Source organism: Heptranchias perlo, chromosome 4 (assembly GCF_035084215.1).
Source record: "Heptranchias perlo isolate sHepPer1 chromosome 4, sHepPer1.hap1, whole genome shotgun sequence".
Lineage (NCBI taxonomy): Eukaryota > Metazoa > Chordata > Chondrichthyes > Hexanchiformes > Hexanchidae > Heptranchias > Heptranchias perlo.
The window spans coordinates 45633526-45656203 of record NC_090328.1 but is presented as its reverse complement, the minus strand read 5'-3'; the positions used below and the strand labels follow the sequence as shown (position 1 = coordinate 45656203).

Here is a 22678-nt window from a genome sequence, read left to right as displayed (position 1 = left end):
AGAAAGATGGTGTTGTGTTAAAAACTATGGACAGATTTCAGATCCAGTAAATTTGCCTAAAGAGCCTATAGGGCAGATTTTGTCTCCCCTCAATGGTATTAGACAGGAGCAGCATATTATCTGATCCCAGGTATTTTTAATAGCACTCCCTGATGCAGACCTGCCCCAGCAGGGTCTAGCGCCATTGGAAGGGGCAGGAAAATAAGGCTTGGTTGCAGAACTCACAGCTACTTGTTAGGCCTTGATCTCCATTGGTGGCTAAAAAGTCCCAATTCGATCTAAAGATCCTGGGAGGGGTGGGGATTGTTGATTTTTTTTTTAAAAGCCAACTTGAAGTCTTCAACCCAGGACCTGCTATTCGCTGACATTTCCATGGGGCGTTATTTGGCTTGGAGCTTTGGCCCTGACTTGTGAACACACTGTCAGGGCCGGTATTCTCAGCAAGATGAGGCATTCCTGCTTGCTGGCTGGTAGAAATAAAATCCACCTGGCTGTTCATATCTGGGACTTGGTCTGGACCAACCCCTGTTGATTTTGAAAAATGATGTATTTTCAGCCCCCTTTATAAGAGCTACAATCCACGCTTTTTTGGAGGGTGACCCTTGCACCCCCTTCCCTGGAGTAAACAGCCTTTGCTGCATTTTGGAGCCTCCTCCGACAACCAAATGCCCAAAACGCACCCCTTTTGGCGCAGTCAACCGTCCAGATTTCTCTGTTTTCTGACAGCAAAACTTCAATATCAGCCTCTGAAAAATTCGATGCTCACCTTTTCCCTCCTCTTGCAGCTTAAATTGATTCATCCCTTTAAATGACAAAGTTATGCCTTTGCGGTGCCCCTTTTAGAATGTGCTGCCTCCTCTCCCTCCCCCTCCGGAATGCCTGGCCGAGTGCTGGCAGGAATCACACCTTTGTCCTGCCCAGCATTATGTAAAGTAGGTGATCCTGGGATTTCCAGTGTGGTCAGCATGCTTGGGTATTAGGAGGTGGAAGACCTAACCCGCCACACTTCTGCTGACACATCGTGGACCCAGGAATTTAGGGTCTGCACCTTTAAAATAAACCTTCAGAACAATGAATTTGTTCATACGTAGTTAGAATTGAAAATGGGTATATCACACATTCTGAGGTATCATTTATTGGTTGGTTTGATGGCCTCCATTACCTGCAGAGTGAACTTATACTGCCGCCTTCATGCTGTAAGAAAAAAGATTAAAAATTAAAAATTTGAAATTTTTAAAATCTCTTAAGAATTTACTACATGAAGGAACGAGACTGAATAGAATAAATTGTTCCCTTTCTGGGCCTGAGAGATTGGTTGGCATTGCATTAACAATTATCACGTCGTTAAAAGGGTACTTACGCTATTAATTGCCAATCCTAACTTTCTGCAGCGAGTTTAATGGGCAATTAATGTGCAAGTTCTTAAAAGTAACCTGGAGGCTAAGGGTGAGATGCAATTTATGCGAAGCGAAAGGCGTAAATCGACCAGCAAGTTCTGGAGATTCCGAACTCACGGCGTATCTCTTAATCCCCTGAACCTGCTGCCAACTTGCGCATTAATAACGGTGTGCGTCGTTAACATGCCATTATTTTTCCAGCGAGATTTTGCCCATTATGTTTCGTATGCCCCATGTCAAGCTGCCCCTGCAGCCAGCATTTAATTTTTATTAATTTCAGTGTTTCTTCCCTCTTGTTATGCCAAAGGGCAGTCAACATTTGTGGACCTGTCACCCATGAATCAGTACCTTTAGAGACAAGGGAACATTTTTTAAAAAATCAACACATGAAAATTAGAGAAATTATAGAATAAACCTAAAACATCAAAATTTCGAAATACATATTGCAATGACATCTAATGGTATGTTGTATGTGTCATTCCTACATGGCTTCCATGAACAGCAATATACTGACATACTGGAAAAGTACTTTTTTTAAAGATTCTAATGGATCATTAAGAAATGGTGTTCTAGAGGACTTTTTTTTATTTGTTCATGGGATGTGGGCATCGCTGGCAAGGCCAGCATTTATTGCCCATCCCTAATTGCCCTTGAGAAGGTGGTGGTGAGCTGCCTTCTTGAACCGCTGCAGTCCATGTGGTGAAGGTTCTCCCACAGTGCTGTTAGGTAGGGAGTTCCAGGATTTTGACCCAACGACGATGAAGGAACGGCGATATATTTCCAAGTCGGGATGGTGTGTGACTTGAAGGGGAACGTGCAGGTGGTGTTGTTCCCATGTGCTTGCTGCCCTTGTCCTTCTAGGTGGTAGAGGTTGCGGGTTTGGGATGTGCTGTCGAAGAAGCCTTGGCGAGTTGCTGCAGTGCCTACTGTGGATGGTACACACTGCAGCCACTGTGCACCGGTGGTGAAGGGAGTGAATGTTTAGGGTGGTGGATGGGGTGCCAATCAAGCGGGCTGCTTTATCCTGGATGGTGTCGAGCTTCTTGAATGTTGTTGGAGCTGCACTCATCCAGGCAAGTGGAGAGTATTCCATCACACTCCTGACTTGTACCTTGTAGATGGTGGAAAGGCTTTGGGGAGTCAGGAGGTGAGTCACTTACCACAGAATACCCAGCCTCTGACCTGCTCTTGTAGTCACAGTATTTATGTGGCTGGTCCAGTTAAGTTTCTGATCAATGGTGACCCCCAGGATGTTGATGGTGGGGGATTCGATGATGTTAATGCCGTTGAATGTCATGGGGAGGTGGTTAGACTCTTGTTTGAGATGGTCATTGCCTGGCACTTCTCAATGGAGTATTCTTACCCTTTTTAAAAATCACATATGGCAAGCTTAAACTTGAATAAATTAACACGAATGGAAATAATCTCCCAGGAAATGATACTGCTTGTGACAGAATTTTAGGCAAATTATATAAAAATGGTGCACCTGGTTATATATTGATTCATGGACAACTTTTCTACTATCAGCTGCTAAGTTATAGCTACAGATACTTTTATATCGAATTCTAGATTTTTATACAGACTTTCTTTGTAAATATCAGCTTGGTAGCACTCTTCCTTCTGAGATGGGAAGTTGTGGGTTCAATCCCACTTCAGGAGTTGAGCAGATAATCTAGACCAGCATTTCAGTGCAGTACTGAAGGACTGCTGCATTGTTGGAAGTGCCATTTCTTCATATGAGAGGTAAAACTGAGGCTCCACCTACCTATTCTGATGATTCAGGTAGATGTTTAAAGATCCCATGGCACTATTTGAAGACGAGTAGTGGATTCTTCTGGTTTCCTGGCTAACAGTGCTTCCTCAACTAATACCACCAGATTGTGGAATCCTGCTAAGTCTTCATAACAATCACTGCACTTCAAAATAATTCATTGTATGTGAAGCTTTGAGATGTTTCTGAGCAACATGATATGGTGCTCTATAAGAGCAAGCTTTTTTTTGTTTTGATACATATGGGAAAAGTGTTGAGCAAGTAGCTTTTATATTATGTTAAAATTTTCATAATATCATTGTGAATATTGCATTATGGGAAATTTTTTATAGTACAAAATGGTGAACCCAGTAGGAATTATTTCTAGCGGTTTACATTTTCCATGAGGCAGAGCTGGAACTAATACAAATGCTAATAGAATGTGTTAAATCACTTGTGAGAATAGTATACTAATTAAAAAGCCAGAGTGTTAAACTCCCAGCTAGGAGACTCATGTTTGACTCCCACTTTTCTCTGGCATTTGCAATCAGGCTTGCTTTCCTAATCTTAGACAAGCTGTCTGAATACTTGGACTAGTTCCCTTCTCATATCACTCAAATCTATCCCTTGGGAGACCGATCAAGAACAGCATTAAAATGCCTGTGAAGATAGCTGCAGGATGAATTATACACCTGTCTACAAGAAACAAATGATAAACTCGCTCTAGTAAGACACTGGCAAGATGTATCTTAGATACCACGGGGTAGATTTAAGCTGGGAGGAGACCCGAACTATTTCAAGGCCCCAGCCTCATTTCCATGCCATCAGTGAGCTGCATGTCCTGAATGGACATCCCGTTACAGCTTGCCAACTTCAGGCCGGCATAATATCAGGCGGCTCAAATGGATCCTGGAGGGGACAGGTGGAGGAGGGGGTGAGCCCAGGCCGGCAGCCAAGTAGAAGTTGGTAAATAAAAAATTGGGACCACTGCAGAGCAGTCCCTTTAAGGACTGCTGGTTAGGTTGCTCAAGACCCGGACACATGGGCAGACCATTGTGGTGCACACTTTGCCCATGTGTCCCTTAAAATTGCAATCAGGGTCCTAACTACATCATAGGACCCGGATTCGCATAGTAAGGAGGCCCACTACCTGAAACAAACGGACACTCCAGCCACCACGGGAAGGCTCCTTTAAAAATGGCGGCAGCGGGAGTGTGAACGTTAACTGGGAGGTACGTCTATCAACCCCATTTTGAGGCCATTACCACTATGTTAACGCCATAATCGGCTAGTTAAAATGAAACTGGCAAGCAACCATAAGTTTAAAAACACCATGGTCCTGATGCCGAATAAAGTGCTTTGTGTATTTCCATACATACCACTCAAGCCTAATTCCATTTTTTGGAACCTCAACCCTTATTCTTTTTTCTGGTTTTCTCATTCAACTTTATGATGTCCTTTGACCTTTCTACAACAGTATTTTTATCTCTTCATACTGCTAGTCCAGTACCATAATCGCTACATTATCAAACCCATCTCCCAACTCTTTATATCTGGTTACAACTCTGTTTATGGTGACGTGTATATAATATTTCCAAGGAGTGATATGCCACCTTGTGGTGAAATTAAATTTGAGTTGTAACATACAGTAATTGTATCGGTGTTTTACTGATAATTACAGTAATCCTTAATTAGTGCTGTACAAGCAGGATGCATTAAGGTGGTTACTGAGGAATTTATAAAAACTGTAATGTCAGGCCAGAGAACTTTACATTGCACATTGAATTAATAAAATTCTCTAGCCTAAGATTACAATTATAGAGTGTTTTATACTGAAAATTCATTGAAGGACTTTGATGAAGTCTCTTCTCTTTCTACAAAGTGCAGACTGTCGAAGATATATTTCTCTTTTTATGGTATTCTGAAAATTTGCATAATTCTGCTAGGTTGGCACTAGATGTGGGTGCATTCTATGAATGGCATGAAGGGCAACCCACTATCACATGATGTGCTGACATGAAATGGTTTGAATTAATTGGTTATTCAAGGTATCAAATAGTGGCAGATATATTAGTGTAACATAATAGATGTACTTTGGAACAACTTGAAAGATTTACATTAAATTTCTGATAACCCATTACTTAAAACAAAGCCCCCAGCCAGTGGGACAATTAGGCCCATCATTCTTGTCTTCATACTATTTAAAAACACCAGACAGACAAGTTGAATTTCTGGAAGAGATTGTGCTTAAACTTCCACTGTGCTGGTTGTTGAGGAATAGACTGTGCTACAATAGATATTCTATTATTTGCTGCATTGTGAGCCTACAGAATGGTAGGACACAGCTTCATTACTTCCCCACACAGTGGGGTGATTTTAACAGAGTGGGAGCAGCCTCAAAATTGCAGAACACACTTTACTGCCTGATCCGCCTGCCGCCATTTTGTGTAGGGCCCTGAGAAGGGCAGCCCAGGCGCCTGCCTGTTCTGGCATTACAGTTTGCAAATTGGGTGCTATGGCGTATATAGGACCCCAATGTAATTTTTAGGTACCAGTGGGTGGAGCGTTTGCCGCTTTGGCACCAGGTGTTGAGTGGATTAACCAGTGTTCCTTAAAGGCACCACCGCAGGTTGCTTGCAAAAAAGATATTTCTCAAAAAGTCTGAAAAATTATTTGCAATGATTGTAACACTTGATTAATCTTTGCAAAAATCATCATACATGTAGTATTTCTGAAGGGGCTGAGTTATCACACAAAGCTTTATTCCACAACAGTTTGATCCCTTTAACTGTGCTTGCCCTGTGGCAATATGTTTCTTTCTGCCAACTCAGTAAAATTGTGTCTTTCATGGCAAAGAAAAATTAAAAATCAAGCTTTTAATAAAGTGTATTGATTATTCATAGCAATATTAACAGTGAATTAATTGTAGATGTTTATCTTCTAATAAGAAAGTAATATTTTTACACTGAATTTTCTCCAACACTATTTCAGGAACGAGTGATCCATATGTGAAGTTCAAAATAGCAGGGAAAGAAGTTTTCAGAAGTAAAATAATTCACAAGAACCTCAATCCAATCTGGAATGAAGAAACCTCTCTTCCGATAGAAAACATTGCAGAACCTTTGTACATAAAAGTAGGTAAAACTCTAAACAACCTATGCTCTGCGGTTACGAGTTAGAAAACATCAAGGGGTTAAGTTGGTCTTGGGCGATAGCGAATCAGCAGCCTATTTTACACCCCGCCCAATTTTCTTTTCCACTGATGTCAGCAGTAAATGAGTGCAAGGTAAAGTGACGGGGTGAAATTCGACTTTGGTGGCAGCGCAAAATTGGTAATAGTGAATCAGCAGCCAGTTTTACACCAAACCCTAGTTTCTTTTCCATTGAAGTTTTACGCTATCGCTGAAAACCGATTTCACCCCCACAGAATCTCATTCACTTTCTAATGTTTAATATGCCATGAACCCACATGAATTATAAGGCTTTTCCTGTAGATGACACTTTTCCCCACTTAATTTTTCCTGTATTTCAAACAAACATAGGCAACAAAAATCAAGGATGGATCTCTGTGATCTTGAGACCTTATGAATTGTACAAATTGTTTTGTCTATTGACTGAAAAATCTTGAACTAACTAGATGGCACACCAAGGCAGACCTTACAGCCACACAGTGTATGAATATTCGGTGTTAATTATATTGTGCAGGAGAATTCTCAGTGAAGTGATTTGGCAGGACATTTCAAAGTAGATTGAAAGAAAAACTGCAAATACTGTACTGGAATCTGAAATAATACTAGAAAACGCTGGAAATTCACAGCAGCACCATCAGTATGTGAAAACAGAAAAACACAGTAATGATTTGGGTGGATACCCATCGTACAGGTGTAGGGAAAGCCCCCATACAGGGCTGAACAAAACATAGGGGACGAGGAGAACAACAGGTATAGATTATGGCGTAATTTTTTGAGTTTGCACTATCAGCAAAGAGCCTCAGCCAGCAGTTGATCATATCAGGAAATCACAGACATGTGTTCAGCGATTTCCCAATAAGCGCATCCAGCAGATGAGGCTCCCCACAGGTAGCACAATCTCAGAAAATGAGTCTTTGACTGTCAGCTTGGCTCAGTTGGTAACACTCCTGCCTTTGAGTCAGAAAGTTGCCGAGTCAAGCCCCATTCCAGCAATTGAGCAAATAATCTATGCTGACACTTCAGGGTAGTACTGAGTGAGTGCTGCATTGTCAGAGGTGCTATCCTTCAAATGGGACGTTCAACCAAGACCCCATCCACCTGCTGAGGTGGAGGCAAAAGATCCTAATACACATTTAAAGAAGAGCAAGGAGATTTCCCAGTGTTATGGGCAACATTCCTCCCTCAACAAACACCAGCAAAAAAATTGTTTATCTGACCATTCACTCATTTGCTGTTTATGAAACCTTACTGTGTACAAATTAACCATTATATTTGCCTATATAACAAAATCTGCAATTCAAAAATAATCTATTGGCTATAAAGTGCTTTGGAACATCTTGAGAATGTAATAAAGTACGATATAAATCCAAGTTCTATAAGTGTTCAGATTTGCTAGCTACTTTTACAAAGAAGCAGCTAATGGGTCTAATAGCCAGTGAACAAAATTTTCAAATCTGAAAGAGGTGAAAAAGCTGGTCAAAATACAAAGATCGTCTCAGTCAGGTGATGAAAGGCATTAGAAAAGCAAAAAGTGAGTAAAATAACTAAAAACAAAAGGACACAGTGGAATTGTGAATGGGAGTATCTTTGGGGTGTGACCGCCACCTGCTGGCTATAATAACTATAATAAATATTTTATTATAGCAAATGTTTTATTCTTTCATAGTACTGTATGTATTAAACTCATTCACACTGAAGCCTCTGATCTCTTTACTTCTGTTGACCGTTAAAGTGTCAACTTTTGGGGAGATTTCATTAAATGCTTCATTTACTTTCTCCTATTAGCTTTAATGATTTAGTTAAATTGGTAAAGAGGAGGAAGATTTAATAAATACAAGACTCTGCATCATTTTCATACTATTTCTAAATACATTTTTGAGTAAACATAATGAAAATGGTTGAAGTTGGCAGTTTCCCAACCCATTTTCAAATGGTTGTATCAGACCTTGGACCAGCTCACTAATCTCTTAGTAACTCTTTCCTATGTGAAGAGGAGCACAGGTACCATCACCACCATTACTGCAGTCACTGGTACCCAAACTCCTCTCATCATATGATGCTTATCAGGCTCCCTATTGTTTTAACACTGTTATACATGTAGCGTGCATGGACAGGTATTTTCCCACAAAGTCTGTGTTACATTTTAGAGCTTTTACTCTAGGGGCTGCATTTTCCTGTGTATTTGAGCTCAGCGACACGTGTAATCGGGGTATAAAGCAAATACCAAGCGTAAAAGATTGAGGAAACTCGGGCGCAAGTGTGTTACGCACGTAATTACACTACATGTGAATTTCCTCGCTCTTTTACACCAGTTTATCCATCCCTGCACCCAAATGCATCTCAGCTTATTATATTGGATCCACACCCCCCTCCCCCCAGCTACATTTCCTCAATTACGCTGGTTCAAAATGGGTGTAAAATGAAGCGGATAATTGCTGATCATCAACAGAGTATCTCTGGCCTATCTGTCTCTCTCTGATGGCTTTAAATGGATGACTAAATTTGAACAAGACAGGCTGAGAAATACTTTTCAAAATTTCACTGGGAAAAGGAAATTTAAATATGTGTGTCTTAAACTCAAAAACACATATTTAAATAAATGCCACAAGTTACTTGTATTTGAATTGAATTGAATGTTTGGCCCTTGTCTTGGATACCTGACCAGATATTGGCCAGGGTTTTCCAACTGTGTGCTTGCCAGATCTCAAATTTCTTGTCCATTGAAATGAATGGAGGGAAAATCACAGGCTGGCAAGTGCAAAAGCGGAAATCCCTGTCCGTAATGTCTATACACTGGAGCTTTAGGTATCAAGTCAAGCTGGGGCATTTTCTATGAGTGAACCTGACATTTAACCTCATATATACTAAAAGAAACCAATATGTCATAGAAAAAAAAAAATCTTTTTTTCTCAAAGTCTGCATTGCAGCTTTTCAGCACATGCAAGAGAATTAAAACACACAGAAAACACAAGAGCCTAGAATTTGACCATGCAGACCTGTTTTCTGGTTGCGAAACGGCATCATAGACTCCAATATGGTGGACAGAAGGCGCATGCTCATTTTGAGCTGGAATTACGCTGCCCGCCATATTGGTATAGGCAAAAAAAAATCGGCATCCAAACCCACCCCTGAAACAGGTGTTAATCCCTTTACATATGCAAATAACGCCTGTTTGAAGCACCTCTGGAAGATTGGTTTGCCGCGAGTTCAGGAAAATCAGGTGTGGCCCAACAGGCGGTCCCTAAAGGAACAATTGAAGGCCACAACCAACAACATTAAGATTTTAAAATATACTTACCTGAATGTGGAGCCGGGAGGAGCAGGAATGCACACGGGCTATCGTGGCTACCTCCGCCCTCCTCCCCAATCCCAGACGCCAGTTGCCCCGCGATCCTGGCCTCTGCCCTCCCCGATCTTGGCCTCTGCCCTCCACAATCCTTGCCTTTACCCTTCCTGATTGCCTACCCTCCCCTCCCGACCACCACTACCCTCCTGACCAAATTGCCGTTATGCTCCCAGTTGCCCCCCTTCCTGTTTGCCCACCTTCCCAATCGCCTCCCTTCGTTGTTAAGAATACTTGGTGCTCACGTGGTTGTTCAGCAAGTTTATCCAATGAACAGCTGAGCCATAGGTTCAATCCCTAGCATGCACCGAGTTAGCTGATCACTGTCACAGCGGTAGGGGCACTACAATTGACCTCAGTTCTCTGGAAACAAAAAATGACTGGGATTCTGGCTGCTGATCATCATCTAGCGATTGGGCTTGGCTGTAGTGCCCCCTGCGGGCAAATGGCCTGAAGACATGCACTGTAAAAGTACCCACATGAATAGTGGCCACTTGGGTAAAGTACCAGTTAATGCCCAGTACTTGTGGAACTGAATCCCAGTGAGGAATCAACACCTTCAGGAGAGGAGAAAAGAAGATAGGAGAATATTGGCATGGGAAACGCTTAGCAAATTAATGTGAATAGTACGTACAAAAGTGGGTTGTGTTGGCAGCAAAATATCAGCACTGTAACTTTCAGCATGATTTTTTCAGGTGCATTTTGTGAGTTATAAACAGAATTTTCAAACAATATACCGCTCGCACCCTCCAATATGCAGATTCACACAGGCACAAACATTCAGTAAGCTACACTTGATTTATCGCTTTTAAGAAGTTCAAATCTGCAGTTTCTCAAAAATTGCTCACTCTTCCAGCCTGAGAATGGATTAGTTTATTTAGAGCCTCCCAATGGGCAATCTTCCCATTCCAAGCTATCCCTTACAAGGCAGGAAACTCTAGAATGTGATTGGTGACAAAAAAAAAGGCAGTCTGACATTGCCATTAAGCTCCTTTGATAGTTTTAATAACTCAGCAGTTGCAGGAAATGATGGCTTGAGGGTTAGTTTTATTGGACATTTATTCATCTTCAAATATCGGCCGAGAGTTTTGAGGAGCAGGGCATCTCGCGGCTTGCCCAATTAGTTAGACTTTTTCCCTCACACTTCAGCTTGAAAATGTTCTGCCCTTCATGTTGCTGGAAGTGCAAGATGATAACGGCAGAGCAATAGCAACGCGGCATCTGGGACATTGATGAGCGATGGGACCAACAATATATCTCCTTAACCAATGAGATTTAAGGATTGCGAAAGAACCAGGAACAACGGAGAAGGAAATAGGATGAATTAGAGTCAAGTCTGGTACAGAAAGAGAAATAGAGAGAGAGAAAGAAAGATTGGATTAAGAGAGAAAAAAGACACAGAAAGGAAATGTAAGAACATTTTTTTTAAATTTAAACTTTAAAAATTTCTAAGAACAATTGTGCAACATAAAAGTACTTGACCAGATCTTTATCAATATAATTTGTGGTCTGTGGTGGGCCACTTCTCCATTACAGTCATACCTAAATCATCCTGTTGATTATATCATTTATTATCTTTTTACTTCAGTTATCACCCTGGAAATTATATTATATCAATAAAAGCTCCAAGGTAATTAAAGTAGAAAAAGCTATGCCTTTAGCTATCAATGTCAAAGCATATAAATCTGTTAAGAGTTTCTGAACTTTATGAGCTGTGAATGTCCTTTAAATTTGATTTGAGCCATTTATGAGTTTTATTGTACAAGATGATCTAATCCAATTAGACCCCTTGGATGCTCAAAAGAACACTTTTCTCCCATTCTCTCCCCTCCTTCTGCCAGTTTTCTCTCCTCTCTCACCACCATGAGAACCCTTGAACTAAAATTCCAACCTGAACTATAGGCTAATTAACTGAGTTGCTGTCTCAACAAACTCTTGATCTATACTTCTTAAGCATTGTCGCTGGGTATAATCCACATTATTCCCTCCCTCAGAGCAGAACTGGAAATGTATTATGAATACTCAGATCCTCAGCTGTAGATCGGTTAATCCCTGGTCAGACGGTATCTTTTATACAGCCAATGAGAAACCAAACACACTGGCATTGGCTGAAGACACAATGATGGACAGAGAACTGGCCAATCACCAATTAGATCAGGCAAGAGAGTCGTGATTAGGTGTCAAAAGGTGTAGAATCCACTTTAATTTAAATCTCTGACTGTTGGGCAGAAGGAGCTCCCTGAGAATTCCAAATCAGTTACACCCTCAACTACAGCTGGTGAGTAACTAACAGCTTTGTTTATAGGCCTAATGGTTTCGTATGTTACTAAGAGCCTGTGGACCAACTCTGTGTGGTGGATTTCTAATTAAAATAAAGAGTTTAATTTTAATTAATTACAGACGGGGAACTCTGGGAGCTGTACTCTTGGTACAAAGAGTTCACCATCTCTAATATTTTTTTTAAAAGATTAATTAGGGATCCTGCCAACTCTGTCCACCTCCCGCCCTGCCCTGTGGAAGGGATTTGTGAGGCAATCATTGCCAATCATTAGCAGGGAGTCACTGGGCACTAGGGAGGCACCAGTAGATTGCAGATAGGCTAATATGCTGCCCATATTCAAGATGTGAATCAAAAAAGACTCAGGCAACTACAACTCAGACCCATTCTATTCCATGGAACTGACTATCAGGAATAAATTTGAGGATTATCTGTATAACAATAACTTAGATAACAGTAGTCAGCATGGATTCGAGACAGTTTCCTAGAACAATACATTGTGGAACCAACCAGGGAACAGGCTATTTTACACCTTGTCTTGTGTAATGAGACAGGGTTAATTAGTAATCTCATAATAAGGGATCTGCTGGGGAAGAGTGATCATAATATGATAGAATTTCACTTTGAGTTCGAGAGTGAAGCACTTAAGTCAGAAACTAGAGTCTTAAACTTAAATAAAGCCAATTACATAGGTATGAGGGGCGAGTTAGCTATGGTAGATTGAGAAATTAGATTAAAAGATATGACAGCAGATAAACATTGGCAGGCATTTAAAGAAATATTTCATAATTCTCAATGAACATACATTCAATTGAGAAATAAAAACTGCAGGGGAGAAGTGACCCATCCGTGGCTAACTAAAGAAGTTAAGGATAGAATTAAATTACAAAAAGAGGCTTATAATGTTGCCAAGAAGAGTAGTAAGCCTGAGGATTGGGAGAGTTTTAGAAACCAGCAAAGGATAACTAAAAAATTGATAAAGAGGGAGAAAATAGAATGAGAGTAAACTAGCAAGAAATATAAAAACAGATTGTAAGAGCTTCTACAAGTATGTAAAAAGGAAGAGAGTAGTGAAAGTAAACGTGTGTACCTTAGAAGCTGAGACAGGAGAAATCATAATGGGGAATAAGGAAATGGCAAAGAAGTTAAACAAATATTTTGTATCTCTCTTCACAGTAGAAGCACAAAAAACATACCAGAAATAGTGGGGAACCAAGGGGCTAAGAAGAGTGAAGAACTTAAAGTAATTAATATTAGTAAAGAAAAAGTACTGGAGAAAAGCTGACAAATCCCCTGGACCTGATGGTCCCAGTGGATTGGAAGGTAGCAAATGTAACCCCACTATTTAAGAAAGGAGGAAGAAAGAAAACAGGGAACTACACGCCAGTTAGCCTGCTATCAGTAGACTGGAAAATGCTGGAATCTATTATTAAGGATGCAGTAACGGGGCACTTAGAAAATCACAATATGATTAGGCAGAATCAACATGGTTTTATGAAAGGGAAATCGTGTATGACAAATCTATTAGAGTTTTTTGAGGATGTAACTGGAAGGGTAAATAAAGGGGAACCAGTGGATGGAGTATATTTGGATTTTCAAAAGGCATTCAATAAAGTGCCACATAAGAGGTTGTTACGCAAGGTAAGGGCTCATGGGGTTGGGGGTAATATATTAGCATGGATAAAGGATTAGTTAACGGACAGAAAACAGACAGTAGGAATAAACAGGTCATTCTAAGGTTGGCAGGCTGTAACTAGTGGGGTGTCGCAAGGATCAGTGCTAGGGCCTCAGCTATTATAATCTATATTAATGACTTAGATGAAGGGACCGAGTGTAATGTATCCACGTTTGCTGACGATACAGAGCTAGATGGGAAAGTAAGCTGTGAGGAAGACACAAAGGGCTCGATTTTTGCACCCCCGAGCGGGTGCGTTCTTGGTGGGGGGGGCTGCGAAAATTGGGGATTCCCAGAGCGGGTCCGGAGCCCGGCTCCAACCTGCCCACTTCCGGGTTCCCCAGTGACGCGCTGACTTGCACGTGCAGCCCCCGCATGTGGGACTCCCGCCGGCAATTAAAGCCGGCGGGATGCCAGTGAAGTAATTAACCAGGTACTTCAGGTTGTTTACAGACCTGATTGACCTGATATTTTAGGAGGGCTGGGATTTTCAGATCAACTGGGACTGTTTCCCGTACTGGGGGAAACACTCCCAGTTGAAATGGACGTGTTGCAGCCATCAGCCTGTGGCAGCTGCAAAGGTCCATTTGACAGGTCGGGGGGGAGACCCTCACTCATTGCAGGAGGCCACTCTGTCACTTTGGACAAAGTTTGGCCTCCACCACTCTCCTCCTAACAATAAAATTCACAAGCTTGCACACTTACCACGGTGTCCAGACACATGTACCTACCTTGCGGACCCCCTCAGATGTACATCTTCCGGATGGGGGCCGCCGTAGCTGCAGTCATGACCTCCTCGGAGGACGAACAGCATCACCAGCCTTGCCGGCCACGCCATCCACCTCTGACACGTGGAGCTCCACAACACAGTGCTGTGACACATCCACCTGCACAGCAGGAGGGAGGGCTACCGCAGAGAGAGATGCATTGCAGAAGGCACTACCCTCGCCACAGGGTCTACAGACCGAGGCTCAGCTTCCTAGACCTCTCTGAGCAGCAGTGCACACGGAGGCTCAGAGTCACTCGACATGTAGTCGTGTACATCTGCAGCCTCCTTCATGCCGAGCTACTCCCGGCTTGCCTGAGCACCATCTTCTTACCTGTCGCTGTCAAAGTCACCACTGCCCTCAACAACTTCTCCTTCGCATCCTTCCAAGGTGCCACCGGGGACATCGCCGACGTCTCTCAGTTGTCTGCACAAAAGAGCCCTGCAAATACACCTACACCCACTCTGCAGTGACACAATGGGTAGCATCAGTTGTGGGTCTTCATAGTGATCCTCAGGAAAGGGCATTATTGCACAAACCAGACAAGATTCGCAAAGATGTGGCAGTAGTGGTGACAATATAATATGTAATGTGAGTTGACCAGAAATCAAATATAAGTAAAAACCATGACAAACCCTCAAACACCCTTGTGCATCCCCTTCATGCTCACGACACGTTTGCCTTACGCTTCCTACTGCACATATGTGATACATGCCCTGTGGCTGCAGCACAGGTAGTGGCAGGTTGAGTGAGGCTGACTGTGAAAGAGATGCATGAGAGGGTGAGTATGAGATAGAGCCATGAGATTGTATGAGGATTGGGTTGAGTGGTAGTGGCGGGATGAGTACCGGCGAGGTGAGTAAGTGCAGGTAAGATGAGGATGAGCTTTGAGTGGGTGTGAGGAGTGATGTGATAGAGTAGTTTTGGCAGTGCAGAAGGAGATGCGGGATGGGGGCGGTGATGTGGCAGATGGAGTGTAGGGGAATGAGTAAGTGTACTCACTTTGGCTGACCTACTTAGGTCATTGAAGTGCCTCTTGCACTGTATGCAGGTGGGCGATATGTTGGTGGTGCAGGTGACCTCCTCTGCCACCTCGAGCCAGGCCTTCTTGGTGGCAGAGGCAGGCCACTTCCTCCCGCTCGCAGCATGCGTCAGTGGAGGACTGCCCATTTAACTAGGGCTCCTCCAGCTGACAGCCTATGCTGCGCATGCGCAGTCCACCTGCTGCGCAGCTTTCCAGCAAGAAACCCGGAAGCACAGGTAAGTACCTTCAATCAAGCTGCGATTGCGTGCGGAGCACCCCGATTTCAGTTGACCCCCCGCTGCCAACCCGCCGTGCTCCTAATATCGGGCCCAAAGAGTCTGCAAAGGGATATAGACAGATTAAGTGAGTGGGCAAGAAGGTGGCAGATGGAGTATATTGTGGGGTAATGTGAGGATATTTACTTTGGTGGGAAGAATAGAAAAACAGAATTTTTTTAAATGGTGAGAAACTATTAAATGTTGGTGTTCAGAGCGATTTTGGTGTCCTTGTCCACAAAACATAGAATGTTAACATGCAGGTACAGCAAGCAATTAGGAAGGCAAATTGTACATTGGCCTTTATTGCAAGGGGGTTGGAGTACAAGAGTCAGGAAGTCTTGCTACAATTGTACAGGGTTTTGGTGAGACCTCACCTGGAGTACTGTGTACCGTTTTGGTCTCCTTACCTAAGGAAGGATATACTTGCCTTAGAGGCAGCACAACAAAGGTTCACAAAGGTGAATGGGACTTAGTGTGAGTTAGGATATGGGCAGTAGAGTTTTGGATGAGCTAAAGTTTATGAGGCTGGCCAGGAAAGCATTATCATAGTCGAGTCTGGAGATAGAGGAACAGATATGTAGGCAAATCTCAGAAAACTGTGCAAATAATAGGGTAATAATAGTGGGGGATTTCAACTTCCCCAATGTTAACTGGGATACTCAGAGTGTAAAAGGCTTAGAGGGTACAAAATTCTTAACGTGCAACCAGGAGAGCTTTTTGAGCCAGCATGTAGAAAGTCCTACAAGAGAGGGGGCGGTACTGGACCTAATTCTAGGGAATGTGGCCGGCCAAGTGGAAGAAGTGCTAGTAGGTGAGCACTTTGGTGACAGTGACCATAATTCGGTGAGATTTAAGGTGGTCATGGAAAAGGACAGGGAGGGGCCGGAAATAAAGGTTCTAAATTGGGGGAAGGCCGATTTTAATAGGATAAGGCAGGATCTGGCCAAAATGGACTGGGATCAGCTGCTTGTAGGAAAATCCGCATCGGAGCAATGGGAGTCTTTCAGAAGGGAGATTGAGACCATACAATGGCAACATGTTCCCGTAAAGGTCAAGGGTGGTTCCAAGAACTCCAGGGAACCTTGGATGTCAGGGGATATACGAGAATGGATTAGGAAAAAAAGGAGGGCTTTTGGCAGATACAAAAGGCTAAAGACGGAGGAAGCCCAAGAGAAGTACAAAAAGTGCAGGGGGATACTTAACAAAGGAAATTAGGAGATCAAGGAGGGGCCATGAAATAACACTGGCGAGCAAAATAAAGGAAAATCCTAAGATGTTTTATAAGTATATTAAGGGTAAGAGGATAACTAGGGAAAAAATAGGGCCCATTAGGGACAAAAATGGCAATCTGTGTGTGGAGCCGGCAGATGTAGGAGGGGTTCTAAATGAATTTTTTGCATCTGTTTTCACTATGGAGAAGGACGATGTAGACATAGAAATACGGCAGGGGGACTGTGATATACTCGAACATATTAACATCGAGCGGGAGGAGGTATTGGCGGTTTTAGCAGGCCTAAAAATGGATAAATCCCCAGGCCCGGACGAAATGTATCCCAGGCTACTGTGTGAGGCAAAGGAGGAGATTGCGGGGGCTCTAACACATATATTCAGAACCTCTCTGGCCACAGGGGATGTGCCAGAGGACTGGAGAACCGCTAATGTAGTACCATTATTCAAGAAGGGGAGTAGGGAAAAACCGAGGAACTACAGGTCAGTGAGCCTAACATCAGTGGTAGGAAAATTATTGGAAAAAATTCTGAAGGATAAAATTAGTCTCCACTTGGAGAAGCAAGGATTAATCAGGGATAGTCAACATGGCTTTGTCAAGGGAAGATCATGTCTGACTAATTTGATTGAATTTTTTGAGGGGGTGACTAGGCGTGTGGATGAGGGTAACGCAGTGGATGTGGTATACATGGATTTCAGTAAGGCCTTCGATAAAGTCCCCCACAGGAGACTGGTCAAGAAGGTACGAGCCCATGGAATCCAGGGTGCCTTGGCACTTTGGATACAAAACTGGCTTAGTGGCAGAAGGCAGAGGGTGATGGTCGAAGGTTGTTTTTGTGACTGGAAGCCTGTGGCCAGTGGGGTACCACAGGGATCGGTGCTGGGTCCCTTGCTGTTTGTGGTCTACATTAACGACTTGGATATGAATGTAAAAGGTATGATCAGTAAGTTCGCTGATGATACAAAAATTGGTAGGGTGGTAAATAGCGAGGAGGATAGCCTCAGTCTGCAGGACGATATAGATGGGTTGGTCAGATGGGCAGAACAGTGGCAAATGGAATTTAACCCGGAAAAGTGCGAGGTGATGCACTTTGGAGGGACTAACAAGGCAAGGGAATACACAATGAATGGGAGGACCCTAGGCAAGACAGAGGGTCAGAGGGATCTTGGTGTGCAAGTTCACAGATCCCTGAAGGCGGTGGAACAGGTAGATAAGGTGGTAAAGAAGGCATATGGAATAATTGCCTTTATTAGCCGAGGCATAGAATATAAGAGCAAGGAGGTTATGATGGAGCTGTATAAAACACTGGTTAGGCCACAGCTGGAGTACTGTGTGCAGTTCTGGTCGCCACACTACAGGAAGGATGTGATCGCTTTGGAGAGGGTGCAGAGGAGATTCACCAGGATGTTACCAGGGCTGGAGCGCTTCAGCTATGAAGAGAGACTGGGAAGATTGGGTTTGTTTTCCTTGGAGCAGAGGAGGCTGAGGGGGGACATGATTGAGGTGTACAAAATTATGAGGGGCACAGATAGGATGGATACTAAGGAGCTTTTTCCCTTCGTTGAGGGTTCTATAACAAGGGGACATAGATTCAAGGTAAAAGGCAGGAGGTTTAGAGGGGATTTGAGAAAGAACTTTTTCACCCAGAGGGTGGTTGGAGTCTGGAACTCACTGCCTGAAAGGGTTGTGGAGGCAGGAACCCTCACAACATTCAAGAAGCATTTGGATGAGCACTTGAAATGCCATAGCATACAAGGCTACGGACCAAATGCTGGAATATGGGATTAGAGTAGACAGGGCTTGATGGCCGGCGCGGACACGATGGGCCGAAGGGCCTCTATCCATGCTGTATAACTCTATGACTCTATAACAAAAGCATGAATGAGGGTTTCAGTAGCAGATGTGCTGAGGCAGGGGCAGAGACGGGTGATATTACGGAGATGGAAGTTGGCGATCTTGGAGAGGACATGTGGTCAGAAGCTCAGCTCAGGGTCAAATGTGATGCCAAGGTTGTGAACAATCTGGTTCAGCCTGAGACAGAGAGGCCTAGTAGGAGAATGAAATCGATGGCAAGGGATCAGAGTTTGTGGCAGGGGCCAAAGACTGTGGCTGGAGTCTTCCCAATATTTAATTGGAGGAGATTTCTGCTCTTCCAGGACTGGGTGTCAGACAAGCAGTCTGACAACACAGGGGCATTTGAGAGGTCGAGAAAGGTGGTGGTGAGGTAGAGCTGGGTGTCGTCAGCATACGTGTGGTACCTGATGTTGTGTTTTCAGATGATATCGCCGAGGGGCAGCATGTAGATGAGAAATAGAAGGGGGCCAAGGATAGATCATTGGGGGGACTCCAGAGGTAACGGTGCAAGGGCGGGATGAGAAGTCATTGCAGGAGATTCTCTGGCTATGACTGGATAGTCTTGGAACCAAGCGAGGGCAGTCCCACTCACGGATGCACTGGCTTCCATTTTCTGTACATTCTCTGGATCCTTTACAAATAGCAGGTCAAGATGACCACTACCTCTTGTTGCTTCCTTGATGCACCACGTCATAAAGCAATAATACATTACATTTCAGTGCAACTAAGGTTCACTAGATTGATTCCTGGGATGGGAGTGTTGTTCAATGAGGAAAGATTGAGTAGAATGGGCCTATACTCTCGGGAGTTTAGAGGAATGAGAGTTGATCTAATTGAAACATATAAGATTCTGAGGTGGCTTGTCAGGATAGATGCTGAGAGATTGTTTCCCCTGGCTGAAGAGTCTAGGGGGCATAGTTTCAGGATAAGGGGTCGCCCATTTAAGTCTGAGATGAGGAGGAACTTCTTCACACAGAGGGTTGTGAGTCTTTGGAAAACTCTACCCCAAAGGACTGTGGATGCTGAGCCGTTGAATATATTCAAGGCTGATATAGATAGATTTTTGGACTCTAGGGGAATCAAGGGATATGGGGATCAGGCAGGAAAGTGGAGTTGAGGTCAAAGATCAGCCATAATCTTATTGAACAGCGGAGCAGGTTTGAGAGGTCTTATGGCCTACTTCTGCTCCTATTTCCTATGTTTACCAACTCTGATTTTAAAATTCATGAGTTTTCCCAGTTTCTGTATATTTTTATTTGCTCTTGGGATCTGGGAAATGCTAGCAAGCAGTAACACATCCCTAGTTTCCTTGAGGGTTTCCAGATGAGGATCATCTGAATGAAAAGAATGGATCTCCTCTGAGCAGACTACTGGATCTGCTTCTGCACTCTGCACATTGATGAAGCTTCCAGTATGCAGATTCTGGGTACAAATAGTTTGGACAGTGGGCCAACCCAAGAGCCTCTTGGGTTGGCCCAGAATCTGCATACTGGTTCTCAATATCAAGAGATTAGTTCCTCTGCCTGGAAATGCCCTCATTCATATGTAGCTGATCTGCTTAGTTTGATTTGTAGGGTGTATCATAGTTCCTTCCTTCTTCATGTCTCACTTCTCTCCTATAAACATTATTTAGTGTAACATGTTTTGGCACTGTGACAGATGTTGCTGTAAAATATTAAAATGCTTTCTTCTCATTTGTAATTGCTTTTGTAAAATATTACACAAAACCTGAAAATAAGACTTTTTTTGAGGTAAAGGTAGCTTTGATAAAGGGCAGAATTAAGTTTTATGTTTCTTATAGCCATGTTGTCAATTTTTACATGAGATTTTAACTAAGGTTTCTTTCCTCTAGGTGTATGACTATGACTTTGGGTTGCAAGATGACTTCATGGGTTCAACCTATCTGGATCTAACTAAGTTGGAATTAAAGAGGTAACGTATATTAAAGTTAATTTATACCATCATCATTTTATTTATATAGTAATTTGTTTAAGTGTGTAATCATCATTCTGGATGGGGGAGAAAATGAAATGGATACAATTCATTCAAACAGATCATCCCCTGCTAGGGTTGGATATTTGATTTTAGGAAATCTTAGATTCAGAAGCAGAAAGTTCTGGGTATTTGGGAAGTTGAAACCAAATCATACAATCCAGGTTGGTGTGCCAGCTGATCTAAGAGGCAAGGGAATAAGAACATAAGAAATAGGAACAGGAGAAGGCCATACGGCCCCTCGATCCTGCTCCGCCATTCAATACGATCATCGCTGATCTTTGACCTCAACTCCACTTTCCGGTCCGATCCCCATTTCCCTTGATTCCCCTAGAGTCCAAAAATCTATCGATCTCAGTCTTGAATATATTCAACAACTGAACATCCACAGCCCTCTGGGGTAGAGAATTCCAAATATTCACAACCATCTGAGTGAAGAAATTCCTCCTCATCTGAGTCTTAAATGTCCAACCCCTTACCCTGAGACTATGCCTCCTAGATCTAGACTCTCCAGCCAGGGGAAACATCCTCTCAGCATCTACCCTGTCAAGCCCTCTTAGATTTTATATGTTTCAATGAGATCACCTCTCATTCTTCTAAACTCCAGAGAGTATAGGCCAAATCTACTCAATCTTTCCTCATAGGACAACCCTCTATCCCAGGAATCAATCTAGTGAAACTTTTTTGCACCACCTTTAAGGCAAGAATATCCTTCCTTAGGTAAGGAGACCAAAATTGCACACAGTACTCTAGGTGTGGTCTCACCAAAGCTCTATACAATTGCAGCAAGTCTTCCTTACTCTTGTACTCCAACCCTCTTGCAATAAAGGCCATTATCCTCCATCTGTGGATGTCCAAAGAGACTTAGGGGTTCAGGTACATAGATCATTGAAGTGTCATGAACAGGTGCAGAAAATAATCAATAAGGCTAATGGAATGCTGGCCTTTATATCTAGAGGACTGGAGTACAAGGGGGCATAAGTTATGCTGCAGCTATACAAAATCCTGGTTAGACCGCACCTGGAGTACTGTGAGCAGTTCTGGGCACCGCACCTTCGGAAGGACATATTGGCCTTGGAGGGAGTGCAGCGTAGCTTTACTAGAACGATACCCGGACTTCAAGGGTTAAGTTATGAGGAGAGATTACACAAATTGGGGTTGTATTCTCAAGAGTTTAGAAGGTTAAGGGTTGATCTGATCAAAGTTTATAAGATATTAAGGGGAACAGATAGGGTGGATAGAGAGAAACTAATTCCGCTGGTTGGGGATTCTAGGAGTAGGGGGCACAGTCTAAAAATTAGAGCCAGACCATTCAGAAGTGAGATTAGAAAACACCTCTACACACAAAGGGTGGTAGAAGTTGGAACTCTGTTCCGCAAACGGCAATTGATACTAGCTCAATTGCTAATTTTAAATCTGCGATCGAAATCTTTTTGGCAACCAAAGGTATTAAGGGATCTGGGCCAAAGGCAGGTATATGGAGTTAGATCACAGATCAGCCATGATCTTATCAAATGATGGAGCGGGCTGAATGGCCTACTCCGGATCGTATGTTCTTGTGCCACCTTGCCCACTCATTTAACCTGTCGATACCCCTTTGCAGACTCTGTGTCCTCCTCACAGCTTACTATACCATTTGCCTTTCTAATTGCTTGCTGTATCTACATGTTATCATTCTGTGTTTCATAGTTTCCCACCATTTAAAAAATATTCTGTTTTTCTATTCTTCCTACCAAAGTGAATAACCTCACATTTCCCCACATTATACCCCATCTGCCACCTTCTTGCCCAATTTGTGTAATCTCTCCTCATAACTTAACCCTTGAAGTCCGGGTATCGTTCTAGTAAAGCTACGCTGCACTCCCTCCAAGGCCAATATGTCCTTCCGAAGGTGCGTGGGT

The 22678-nt window shown here is 43.0% G+C and overlaps 1 protein-coding gene across 8 annotated transcripts in view; it reads left to right on the top strand.

Moving 5' to 3' along the window:
- LOC137320893 (multiple C2 and transmembrane domain-containing protein 1-like) overlaps positions 1–22678 on the top strand; it is a 603286-nt gene that overhangs the window by 242027 nt on the left and 338581 nt on the right. For all 8 annotated transcript variants that reach the window (XM_067982848.1, XM_067982849.1, XM_067982856.1 and 5 more), the window contains 2 exons: positions 6139–6281; positions 20638–20717. In XM_067982848.1, the coding sequence (XP_067838949.1) occupies positions 6139–6281; positions 20638–20717 (223 nt within the window). The remainder of the gene's footprint in view (positions 1–6138; positions 6282–20637; positions 20718–22678) is intronic.